The sequence below is a fragment of the Coenobita brevimanus genome, chromosome 64 (genome assembly GCF_032717465.1).
Source record: "Coenobita brevimanus isolate Jiangsu-jjx chromosome 64, ASM3271746v2, whole genome shotgun sequence".
In the NCBI taxonomy this organism is placed as follows: domain Eukaryota; kingdom Metazoa; phylum Arthropoda; class Malacostraca; order Decapoda; family Coenobitidae; genus Coenobita; species Coenobita brevimanus.
In genome coordinates, this window is record NC_137017.1 from 23,341,613 (window position 1) to 23,354,112 (window position 12,500).

The 12,500-nt window shown below is 40.5% G+C and overlaps 1 protein-coding gene across 1 annotated transcript in view; it reads right to left on the reverse strand.

Annotated features, from left to right (window-relative positions):
• LOC145404706 (uncharacterized) overlaps positions 1–12,500 on the reverse strand; it is a 101,450-nt gene that overhangs the window by 28,126 nt on the left and 60,824 nt on the right. The window contains exons 3-4 of the mRNA XM_080276257.1: positions 10,408–10,578; positions 5,042–5,173 (exon numbers count right to left, since the gene is read on the reverse strand). Of these exons, the coding sequence (XP_080132383.1) occupies positions 5,042–5,173; positions 10,408–10,578 (303 nt within the window). The remainder of the gene's footprint in view (positions 1–5,041; positions 5,174–10,407; positions 10,579–12,500) is intronic.

Here is a 12,500-nt window from a genome sequence, read left to right on the forward strand (position 1 = left end):
TTTCCTCTCTCTCTCTCTGTCTGTCTGTCTCTCTCTCTCTCCATCATAGTTTCTTTTTATCCTTCCTTCTCCCACTTCTTTCCATCTCTCTCTCTCTCTCTCTCTCTCTCCTTTCTATTTTTAATTCCCCTTCCCTCTTTTATATCTTTCTTCCTCCATTCCTCTCCTTTTCCCCCTTCCCTCTCATTTTTTCCTTCTCTTCTTCCCCCTTTCCTTCCTTCATCCCTGCTATATTTTTCCCTCCCTCCCTCCTTCCCTCCCTCCCTACCCTCTTATTCTATCTCTACCTTCATCATTTCTTATTCCATCCTTCCTCCCTTCCTTCTGCCTTTCCTTCTTTTCCCTTCCCCTTCCTTTCCTCCTTCCTCTCCTTCCTCCCTTCCTATCCATTTCACCCTCCCTCCCCCCTTCCTCCCAAATCTCTCTCTCTCTCTCTCTCTCTCTCTCTCTTGCTCCTCGCTCTCTTGCGTGTATCCTTCACTTTCTAAACGATGTCCTCTCTCTCTCTCTCTCTCTCTCTCTCTCTCTCTCTCTCTCTCTCTCTCTCAGATAACTGTCAATATACATAATACACAGTTGTAAGTATGTATGTATACCACTGATAATCATGTACGTGTGTATTTCTATGTAAGTACAGATATGTGTGTACCTACTGCTAATTTATGTCTGACTATATCTTCGTATCTCTGCTCTATGTACGTGTCTGTGTGTACATATTTTGTGTGCGTTTTAGGGGTGAATTTAAGTGCGACTCTGTGTGTGTGTGTGTGTGTGTGTGTGTGTGTGTGTGTGTGTGTGTGTGTGTGTGTGTACCTGTGCGTTCGATAATTCTGCATAATCTGGGGAAAGGTTGCATGTAAACAGGGGGAGAGAGAGAGAGAGAGAGAGAGAGAGAGAGAGAAACAATATGTCAGAAATTTATGGCATTAAAATCATGAGCATAATGATTGCTCCCTCCTTTCCTTGCCTCTCTCTCTCTCTCTCTCTCTCTCTCTCTCTCTCTCTCTCTCTCTCTCTCCCTCCCTTTCTCTTTCTCTCTCTCTCTCTGTGGTACGTGACGTGTGTGTTTGCAAGCTAAACAAAACAGCTTTCTTTCTTCCTTTCCTCTCTCTCTCTCTCTCTCTTCTTTCATTTTTTCTCATTTTAGAGAGTCTTCCTTTCATATTTCTTTTTCTCTTCAATGCCTCTTTCTTTTCCTTCGTTTTCTCTCCCTCATCATTCTTCTCTTCCTTTTTGCATCCATTTTCTTCCTTACTTACTTCTGTGTCACTTCCATCCTTCTTTCCATCTTTCTTAAGCTTATTCTTTTCTTCTTTCCCTCCCTCCATCCCATATTCTCCTTCCAATATTATTCTCTCCCTTCCATCAATTCTTACTTCCTTCTCTTCCTACACTCCTCCTCCTCCTTTGTCTCTCCTCCCATTCTTAATCCCTCCTTCTTCATTCTCTTTCTCTCACCCTTTTCTCTCTCCTTCCTCTCTCTCTCGTTTCTGCTTTCCCTCCTCCCAAATTTTTCCTCTCTCTCTCTCTCTCTCTCTCTCTCTCTCTCTCTCTCTCTCTCTCTCTTTGTACGTATGTATGTATGTATACGTGTATGTATGTATTTACAGTATATAAGTATGTGTGCATATCTATCTGTCTACCAATACATATGTACTATATATATTGTATATACATACATATATATATATATATATATATATATATATATATATATATATATATATATATATATATATATATATATATATATATATATATATACACACACACACACAAAATACATGAAGTATAACGTTCTAAGGTATTTAGCCCTCTCATGCGTGGGAGAACCTCAGCATCTTATTCCGGTTTTACTGAGAGAGAGAGAGAGAGAGAGAGAGAGAGAGAGAGAGAGAGAAGGAGCCTGAGTTAATATTTTCCTTGTTTCATTTTTTAAAATATTCCCGTTATTGTCAAACAGGTTATCTTATTTTCTACTACAGGAAATCCCAAACGTATCATTGTAATCAGTTTTCACCTGATGGAACTGGACCACTAAAAAAAATGGTTGTTCCGAAATTCCACAAAAAATAATCACTCGGTAGGAATGAAAACGATACCCTTTATATTCTATGTTGGCCCAGATTTTTGTCCTTTTGCTAATGCTCCGTGGCTGAAAAAGACGATACTACAGCTCTTCATCTTTTCCACGGCACTTCTTCGTGGCTATCGTTATATTCTACAGTTAATATATGGTTGCAACTCGGCATTCAAGCTCGAGGGATGGAAATTTTAGGCCAAGTATGAGAAAGATATAAATAGATCTAGCCCAATGAACCTTCCAGCCTGACTACATTTCCCCAAGCCCAGCAGTCCTTCTACATACCGTACACCTTCACATGTCACCACTTGGGCGCCAACACCAACTGTCCATACTAAATACATGCAGGGGCTGTCTCATCCAGGGAAGCGCATTTTTACGACATGGCGGGTCTTACGGTACATCAGTAAAATCTCCATAAACTTAATTCAGATCCAATTAGCTGTTCCTTGCCCCGGCCTGGGTTCGACTCTGCATTTAATGGTACTATAGACCACCTCTCTACCGACTCGGGGTGTATCACAAGTTGGTAACCCTTCTGTCTATCTATCTACCTATCTACCTATTGCCAGACGCCTTAATCCCGTAAGGGGTGACCACAAACAAATCGCCTTCATGTCGACCTGTCCCCCGGCTCACATCCCCCTCTCTCATATACCTCTCCACTCCATCCCTCCATCTCATCCTTGGCCTCCCCCTCCACCTCACTCACATACACTTCCCTCGTCAGTATCTCGCTCTCCATCCTCTCCAAATGCCCAAACCACCTCAGTGTATTTCTCCTTACCCTTGCTGCAGCCAAAAAAAAAAATAATAATAATAATAATAAATAAATAAGCACAAACCACGTATTCTCACTCTGTCCCCCTAATCCTACGTAAAATATACCGGATATATACAAAAACACATTGCCAAACTTCGAACTTGTACTCTCTCTCTCTCTCTTGGCAAGAAAATCGTTGGCCCAGCGATATGAAGCCTGAGAGCTCAATATAATTCGCCTGGAGGTTAAATAAAGATATATAAAGAAAAAAAAGAAAGATAGAAGGAAAGAGCGAAAGAAACAAAAGAAAGATAAAAAGAAAGGAGAAAAAGAGAAACTGAGTGAATAAATGCAACGAAAGAAGAGTAATCGTGTAGAAAGAGCGTAAAAATGAGATCATATTATATTCACGTCTTACCATTACCATGAATGAGAATTTTTATCTATCACAGTTTCTAAAAAATAATATCCTTTAACAAGAGATGCGAATAACACCTGGTATTATGTTGCTGTGTATCTTATTCTCTCTCTCTCTCTCTCTCTCTCTCTGCCACTGCATTCTCATCCTTCATTTCTGGGTTCAAAGGAGGGTTAGCATACTCCCACTCCGTTGATAATCACATAATTACGCTGCATCTTGACTTTGGCGTGCAATTCTGTTTACCATTTCTTTAAAAAACAGCTTCATCCTCCGACTCCATCTACCTACACAGTTATAATTCTGTGCATTTAGAAGGGTAACATTCACGATTTAAACGGCCAGCACATTCTCTCATTCCATCTCCCATTACATATTACAGGACATGAAAGACATCACCTACTGAAATAATATCTCACCATAAATGAATTGCATTAAAGAGTAACAAGAGTTTTTAGAGGCAACTATTAGCTTTAAAATACCCCAAAATATCCAATAAATATTTCAATTAATCCATATTTGTCTATTTCACAGCATCAAAAACTCTCGTCTCTAAATCACTAAACACACAGCGTCACAGAGCAATTGTCAGGACACCAAGATATCATAACACACGACATAATAGCTAGTGACATAAGCTGTTCATGTAATATAGAGGTCTGAGGAAAGTCGTACCTAAATTCGAGAGAGCTGGAGGAAACAGCAGTGGAGATTCGAGCTAGGGAATGTCACACACAGCTCAGTATGACGTAATGGAAAGCTCACACCACACACCTGAAGGAAATCACCACACGTGCCCACACACATGACCCAACCAGTCATATACAAGGGATATTTGAGAGACAGGGCAGAAAGGGTTGGGACGCGATAGGAAACAGGAGAGGCACGATGGGATAAGCAGGAGTAGAGGGCACGGTGTTAGCTAGCATAAACCGCCCTCACCTTAGTACTTCTCTTGTCAAAATAACTCCCTCTTGAGAATAAAACTGTAATCAAACCCCAGACTCATCTTAATCTTTTCTCCTGCCATCCACAACAAGACCAACTTGAAAATTCTCTCTCTTACAACCCTATAATTGAACATTTTTGGAAACGGCTCAGCTATGGCTACAAGACAATAAGCAGTGCCTTCACCTTCCTCCAGTTAATTACTCACATGCATCGGTGGGTACTTGGTGTTGGAGATCAATATACGGTACATACCACTCCCACCATACAAAAATACATAACACACACAGATGACAATACTGTATACACAAATAATTACATTTAAAAATGAAAGAAAAGCATTTGGAAACCGAATGCTCATCGCCCGCCAGAATATGCAGTTGGCCAAGTCACAAGCTACTTACAATCCAAATGTGAAGAAGATTCACAAGACTCTACGGAGTTCAGTCACTGCGTTTCACAAGAAGCCAATCCATATTTTAAAAGTTAGTTGACCTTTGACCTCCATTTTCGTGACCGTGACCTTGACCCCGAGTGCCCATTTTCGAACTCGTCCAAGATCTTGGCCCTGAAGGTTTTGTGCCGATAGCTCAAGCCGTTCATGAGACAGAATGGGAACAGATACACAGACAATGGTAACAGACAGACAGACAGACAGACAGACACACACACACACACACACACACACACACACACACACACACACACACACACACACGCACACACACACACACACACACAGACGCGGGCAAAGACATGATGGCTAAGCCTTGCTAAAGGCGGCCAATAAATGTGCTTAATCTTCTAATTCCACCTCTTAAGTACTCACAAGCGTCCATAGGCCTATGCTGTGGGAGGTGGTGCAGTAGGTCAGTCAGCAGGACGCCGAAGGAGAATTGTAGACCAGATGTTAACACGTGAACCACGAACACACAGGCACACACTAGCCATCCCCATCCACCTGGAGAAGAGAGACTAGGAATTAAAACAGTGCTGGTGAAAATTTTAAATAGGCAGCATCTGTAACCTATGTGCATGGCTTCCCAGATTAGTTTCCACCCATACTTCAGCCCGCAGTGGCTGAGTGGTCAGCGTTGCTAACTGCAAAGTTGTCGGCCCATTAGAGCCAGGGTTCGAATCTTGGTGCGGGCAGCTGGCGTCATTCAACTCAGGTGTACATGCACCTTAATGGGTTGGTAGGTCAAATAAGTACCTAGGGTAACACCTAGGGAGGTAACTGCAGTAACCTGGATGATGCAGTGGCCTTTTATCCCATGTTATTGGATGAATAACCCGTCACACACTTAAAGGACTAAGTGGAGATGGGGGCCGCGGCTAAGTGCATAGTGGCTTCTGCTTCCACCTTTATCTTTACCTTCAAACCTACAGCTGTTCAGGTTCAACAGTTACAGAATCTTTTTATTTTTTATTTTTTATTTTTTTAATGAATGGAGGATAACTGTAATCAAGTGCATGGATATTTTTTATTTATTTAATCTGTTATTTCTTCCACTGTTCATCTCCAGCAAAAAAAAAAAAAAGTTTGTCCCCACACTAGTATCCCCTCATCGGAGTTACACAAGATCCTTTTTCTCTCGTACATGTGTAACCAGCTGGAAGATACAGTCGAATCAAACTGACGCCAAACCATAACTGCATTCGAAGCCAAATGCAACACATCCTTTTAAAATGGTGGTTCTGCACCCGTCTTACCACTCTTTTCGGGCTACAAAATCACTAGTAAAGGCCTGTGTCTAAAATATAAAGATGACGTTTTCAGACACGAGACACATTAACCAAGAAATAAACTCATATGAGCGTGGAAATGAACAATTGTACAAAAAATAGGAAAAGAATGGGAACACTAGGAAGAAATAGAGAGAAAACTGTCCCGTTCGTCAATGTATTCTATTTACCTATCTACCTATCCATCTATCAGTCTATCTATATCAATTTTATCATTGTTCTGCTTTGGCACTAACTGATTCAGGACACGAAACGCGTCATAAAACATTTGAAAGCATCTAAACGGGAAAGTTTTTCAGCGATTTGCGTCATAGTCTCATGCGTCACAAAGAGAAACAAGGATCACCAATAAGACTAAGGTCCTTTGTCTTCATCTAACGGGGCTGGGCCACTCCTACAACTTGAAAACTGAGTCGTGGGTGTACGATATTCAATTATATTAGGTTATGAGGCAGGGTGAATCTTCATTATTAAACATATCAGTCCTCCAATCTGCCTACACCTGGCCATCAACCGAACTGGAAGCAGCCACGCATCTTCCTGAGGGTAAAACAAGTGAGTCATTGCAACCACTTACTTCCTCTATAATATAAAGAAAAAGCCTATAATCTCTCTCTCTCTCCTCCTTTAGTCTTAACCTTCCCGAACGGTGATTTTCTTAATATTCATTTTTATTGCCTTCCAGACGATTTTACTCAGCAAAGGAGAGATTTTTCGAAATGGAGGGGTGTGTTGCTGTTGTCATGAACCCCCTCATAGCACCAGCAGCAGCAGCAGCAGTAGTAGTAGTAGTAGTAGTAGTAGTTGTAGTAGTAGTAGTAGTAGGAGGAGGAGGAGGAGAAGGAGAAGTAGTAGTAATCGTAGTAGCAGTAACAGTAGTAATAGCAGCAGAAACAGTAGTAGTAGTAGTAGTAGTAGTAGGAAAACACAACCCATAAAACTTTATTAAATAACGAAATGAATGGAAATCGTTGAAAAAAAAATGGTCAAAGGATCTGATTCATAAAAATGTTATATAAAACGAGATATACAGTAAATGTACCGAATGACATCAATGGAGTTATTCTGGGAAAGGGTAAGAGTCGCTGGGATTATATCTGTCTTACTCCGTCTATCTCTGGCTGTGTCTATCTATCTTTCTATCTTTGTCTATCTACAGCATTTATCTATTTATCTATGTCTATCTGTTTATCTGTCTGTCTATCTATTTATCCATTTACAAGTTTATCTATTTATCTTTATCTATTTATGTCTATTTATGTCTGTTTATCTATCTGTCTATATTTATCTATTTACTAATTTACCTATTATCTGTATCTATTTACCTGTCTATTTATCTATCTGTCCATCTATCTTTTTTTTATGCAAGGAAGAAGGAACCAAAGGCCAGAAGCCTGCAAACCGTTCCTTCCAAGAAAAAACAAAACAAAACAATACAAAAGTGAGCCAAATTCAAGATCCGTTCATTTCGAGATGCCTAGACACACTGCGTTTGAAAGACTGGAGATCGTATGAAGTAGGAAATACAGACAGAGGGAGACAGTTCCAGAGCTGACCTGTTGCATAAATGACGGACTGGAAGGAAGGGCTAACTCCTGCATTTGAGAGTTGGACAGAAAAGGGATGGGAGTTTGTTGCTAGACGGGTGCTACGTGCCCGTCGTAGAGGTGGAGGGATGCAAGTAGACTGTTCAGAGGAGCAGTGACCATTGAAGCAGCGATAGAAAAGAGATAAAACTGCAACAGTGCGGCGATAAGACAGAGGTTGAAGTGAGTCAGTAAGAAAAGGAGAGTTAATAAGACGAAAAGCCTTTGACTCCACCCTATTGAGAAGACCTGTATGTGGGGAGCCTCCCCACACATAAGAGTTGTGCTCTACACAGGGACGAATAAAATCCTTGTATAAGTCAACAACTGAGCAGGGGTAAAGAAGGTATGGAGTCGGCTTGGCACACCTAATCTCTTGGCAGTTGATTTTACAAGAGATGTACTATGCTCTTTCCAAGATAAGTCCCGAGAGAATGAAACCCCATGCATGTCCACGGATGATGCAGGATTGAGTTGGATATTATTAAACATTAGTGGGTACTATGGAAGATTTTGTAGGGTTGACAGGTGTAAGAACTGAGTCTTTGATGCATTAAAAACAAGATTACTTTTGCCCTGTCCGAGATACGAGCCAAGTCAGACATTGGGTGTGCCATAGCCTCATCCCTTGTTTGTTGAAGTAACTGCTCAGATGGACGTTGCGGAAACCGATTGGAAAGGTGAAGGGTGGAATAATCAGAGTATGAGTGGATGAGGTTAGATGTACAGCTTAGAAGGTCATTGATGAATAAAAGGAAGTGAGTTGGTGATAGGACAGAGCCCTGAGAAACACTACTGTTGACAGATCTAGGAGAAGAACGATGGCCGTCTACAACAGCAGCTATAGAATGACCAGAAAGGAAGCTATAGATGAAGGCACAGATAGAAGGATAGAAACCGTAAGAGGGGAGTTTGGAAATTAAAGATTTATGCCAGACTCGATCGAAAGCCTTTGAGATGTCAAGTACAATGGCAAAGCTTTCGCCAAAGATCCGAAAGGAGGATGACCAGGAGTCTGAAAGGTAGGTGAGAAGATCGCCAGTGGGGCGTCCCTGACAGAACCCATACTGACGATCAGAAAGAAGGTTGTGATAGGAAAGATGTTTTGAAATTTTCCTGTTAAGAAGAGAGTCGAAAGCTTTAGAGACACAGGATGTTAAAGCAATTGAGCGATAGTTAGAGGGTTGGGAATGGTCACCCTTCTTTGGGAGTGGCTGAATGAGAGCAAACTTCCAGCAAGAAGAAAAGGTACAAGTTGACAGACAAAGGTGGAAGAGTTTACCTAGGCAGGGTGTAAGCACAGAAGCACAGTTCTTGAGGACAGTCTTTTTGTCTCTGTTTATCTCTGTCTATTTATCTGCCTTCCTCTGTTTATCTATCTGCCTGTCTGTCTATCTGTCTGCTTGTTTTTTGCCTATGTATTTATCTTTTATCCACTTCGGTCTTTGTCTGTCTGTCTGCTTGTCATCTATCTGTCTGTCTGCCTTTCTATATATTATGTGTCTATTTATTTATGTCTGTCTGTTTGTATATTTATCTAGCTATCTATCTGTCTATTTATTTGTTTGCCAGTCTCTATCTCTCTGTCTCCTTATTTGCCTGACTGTCTGTCTCTTTCTATCTATTATCTGTCTACTGAGTTATTTTTCTGTCTGTCTGTCTGTCTGTCTGTCTGTCTGTTCGTCTTTGTCTATCCACCAATACTTGTGTGTATGTCTACTCTCTCTCCCTCTCCCTCCCTCTCTCTCTCTCTCTCTCTCTCTCTCACACACACACACACACACACACTTCAATCCTCTTATCCCCTATTGAATCGCTTTTATCCTTCATCCCTGTATCTCTCTCTCAATCTATCTACCTATCTATCTATCTATCTACGTATATCCATCTGTTTTAAATATTACTCCATCTATTTATCTATTTGGATCTCCTATATCTACAAGCAAGACGTATCTATCACACCTTGTTGTATTTATCTATCTATGTATCTGCCTTTTATCTCTCTGGCAATCTAAACGTCTAAGATTAATATATCAAATTATCTATCCCTCTATATCTATGTTTTTATCTATCTTAATCCATATGATCTCACAATGCATATATATATCTATTAATTCGTCTGTCTGTGCCTATTTATCTATTACCATTCTAAGCTGATTTTCCAGTGACACCATCGGAGTAGTAGTGCTATCTGATGGTGATGCTCTTATGATTAGTAGTAGTAGTAGTAGTAGTAGTAGTAGTAGTATTCTAAGGCTAAATATGATTCTAAGCTACTTCTGCCCTTATTCTCACCTTCAGGGTAGTAGTGCTGTCTGATGGTGCTGGTCTTTACTACTACTACTATTATTATTATTATTATTATCATTATTATTATTAGTTATTATTATTATAATTATTATTATTAGCAGTAGTAGTAGTAGTAGTAGTGGTAGTAGTAGTAGTAGTAGTATTCTCACCTTCAGGGTAGTAGTGCTGTCTGATAGTGCTGGTCGTACTATTATTATTATTATTATTAGTAGTAGTAGTAGTAGTGTTCTCACCTTCAGGGTAGTAGTACTGTCTGAAGGTGCTGGTCTTATTATTATAATTATTATTATTATTATTATTATTATTATTATCATTATTATTATTATCATTATTATTATTATTATTATTATTATTATCACTATTATTATTATTATTATTATTATAGTAGTAGTAGTAGTAGTAGTAGTATTCTCACCTTCAGGATAGTAGTGCTGTCTGATGGTGCTGGTCTTACTATTATTATTATTATTATTATTATTATTATCATTATTATTATTATTATTATTATTACTACTACCACTAGTAGTAGTAGTAGTTGTAGTAGTATTCTCACCTTCAGGGTAGTAGTGCTGCCTGATAGTGCTGGTCTTAGCGTCATGCCGTTGAAGGCCCGGGATGTGTTTCTGGAAGGAGTTCATATCTCGCTCCGCTATCACCTCCAAGCCGTCGATCACATTCTCGCTCCCTAGGTCCTCATAGCAAGCGTACTCCCCACCGCCGCCATCTTGAAACGGAGGTGAAAACAGCCGTGAGTCTCTTGAATTTACGTTTAAGTGCATTATATTGGAAATTTTAGTGGAGGTTGATATGGAAAAACAGAAGTATTATTTTTTAAGCTTTCTCTCTCTCTCTCTCTCTCTCTCTCTCTCTCTCTCTCAGGTTTTCATAGCACGCGTACTCCCCACCGCCGCCATCTTGAAACGGAGGTGAAAATTAATAAGCTTTAGGACGCTTATTGTGCAGTGTCAGTGCTTCTCTCGCCATGGAAGGAGGAAATTTGGAAGGAGATATGAGGAGAAGGAAGGAAGGACTTGAAAGAGAGATGAAAGGAAGGACTGGAAAGAGAAAGGGAAGGACGAGAAATGAAGGAAGAAGGAGTGGGAAGGAAAAGGAAGGAATGGAGAGAGAGAGGGAGGGAGAGGAAGGAAGGAACGGAAAGAGAGAGGGAAGGAAGAGAAAGGAAAGAACAGAAAGAGGGAAGACAGGAAATGAAAAGGAAGGAAGGAACGGAGAGAGAGAGAGAGAGAGAGAGAGAGAGAGAGAGAGAGAGAGAGAGAGAGAGAGAGAGAGAGTAATCACCTCAGTACCATCACACATCTTGAAACGAGGTACAAACAACCATTAACACCCAAATTAACACCATCTAATTGCCTCAAATCAACCCCAATTACTCTAGAATCACCTGTAGTTACCTATAATCAAGACTAATTACCCCGGTCCTCACTGCTCGAGTATTGCACACCGCCATCTTGAAACGGAGGTGAAAACGATGTAATTATACTATTTAGAATCCCTTACGACATCTTGCATACTCAGAAGAATCAAGGAATGTAAACTAGAATCAGAATTAGAGGAAGTTTAGAAAAGCCACATTTCCTCATCTCATTCTTGATACTGTCTCTTGTCGCCATCTTGAAGTAGAGGTGAAAATAAGAATGAGAGAGAGAGAGAGAGAGAGAGAGAGAGAGAGAGAGAGAGAGAGAGAGAGAGAGCTAAGACAAACACTTCCAACCTAACTCCCCTCCCTCATTTTCTGTTTGCTTCACCTGTTTACTTCCCCTCTGTCTGTCTGTCTGTCTGTCTGTCTGTCTGTCTCTCTCTCTCTGTCCGTCTGTCTGTCTGTCTGTCTGTCTCTCTCTCTCTCCCTCTATGCATACCTAACCACTTTCATTCCACCTCCAATTCAATGTGGCAGCAACACGAACAAGATGCACTTATGAATACGATTACCGTCCTTCACTCTCTATCCTTCCTTCCCTCCTTCTTCCTTCTCTCCTTGGTTTCCTTCTCTCCTTCTCCTCTTCCTTCCCTCCATCCATCTTTCATTCCATCTCCCTCCTCTCTCCTCTTCCTTCATTCACTCACTTCTTTTTCTTTCTTCTTTTGGTTTCCTTTTCTCTCTCTACATTCCTTCAGTGTTCTTTTTCACCTACCCGTCATTCCATTTCTTCTTTCCTTACCGTGCCTCCTCTCCCTCTATTTTTCCCTCTTTCCTTCCACTTCTTCCTTCCATCATCACTTACCTTACTTTCTTCATTCTTCTTTCTTCCTTCTATTCTTCCTTCAATAATTCTTCCCATCCTCCTTCCTTACATTTCTCCTCCCTTCCTTCCTTCCCCTTTTCCTTCCTTCTTCGCTTCTCTCCCTTGATCCTTCCTTTCTCCTTCATTCCTTCCTATCTTTCTTTCCTTATTTCTTCCTTCTTTCCTTCTTTCAATTACTCTCCAAAATCAACTTAAATATCCCTGTTTTCACCTCAATTTCAAGATGGCGGCTACACAGTCCTATACGGAACCAATATTCTCTGTCCATCTGTCTATATCTATCTATCTACCTATCTATCTTTTTCAGTGTCCCTCATATATTTACTTCTCTGTCCCTTACTCTTTTTCTATTCCTTTCTTTCATTTGTTTGCTTTCTCTCTC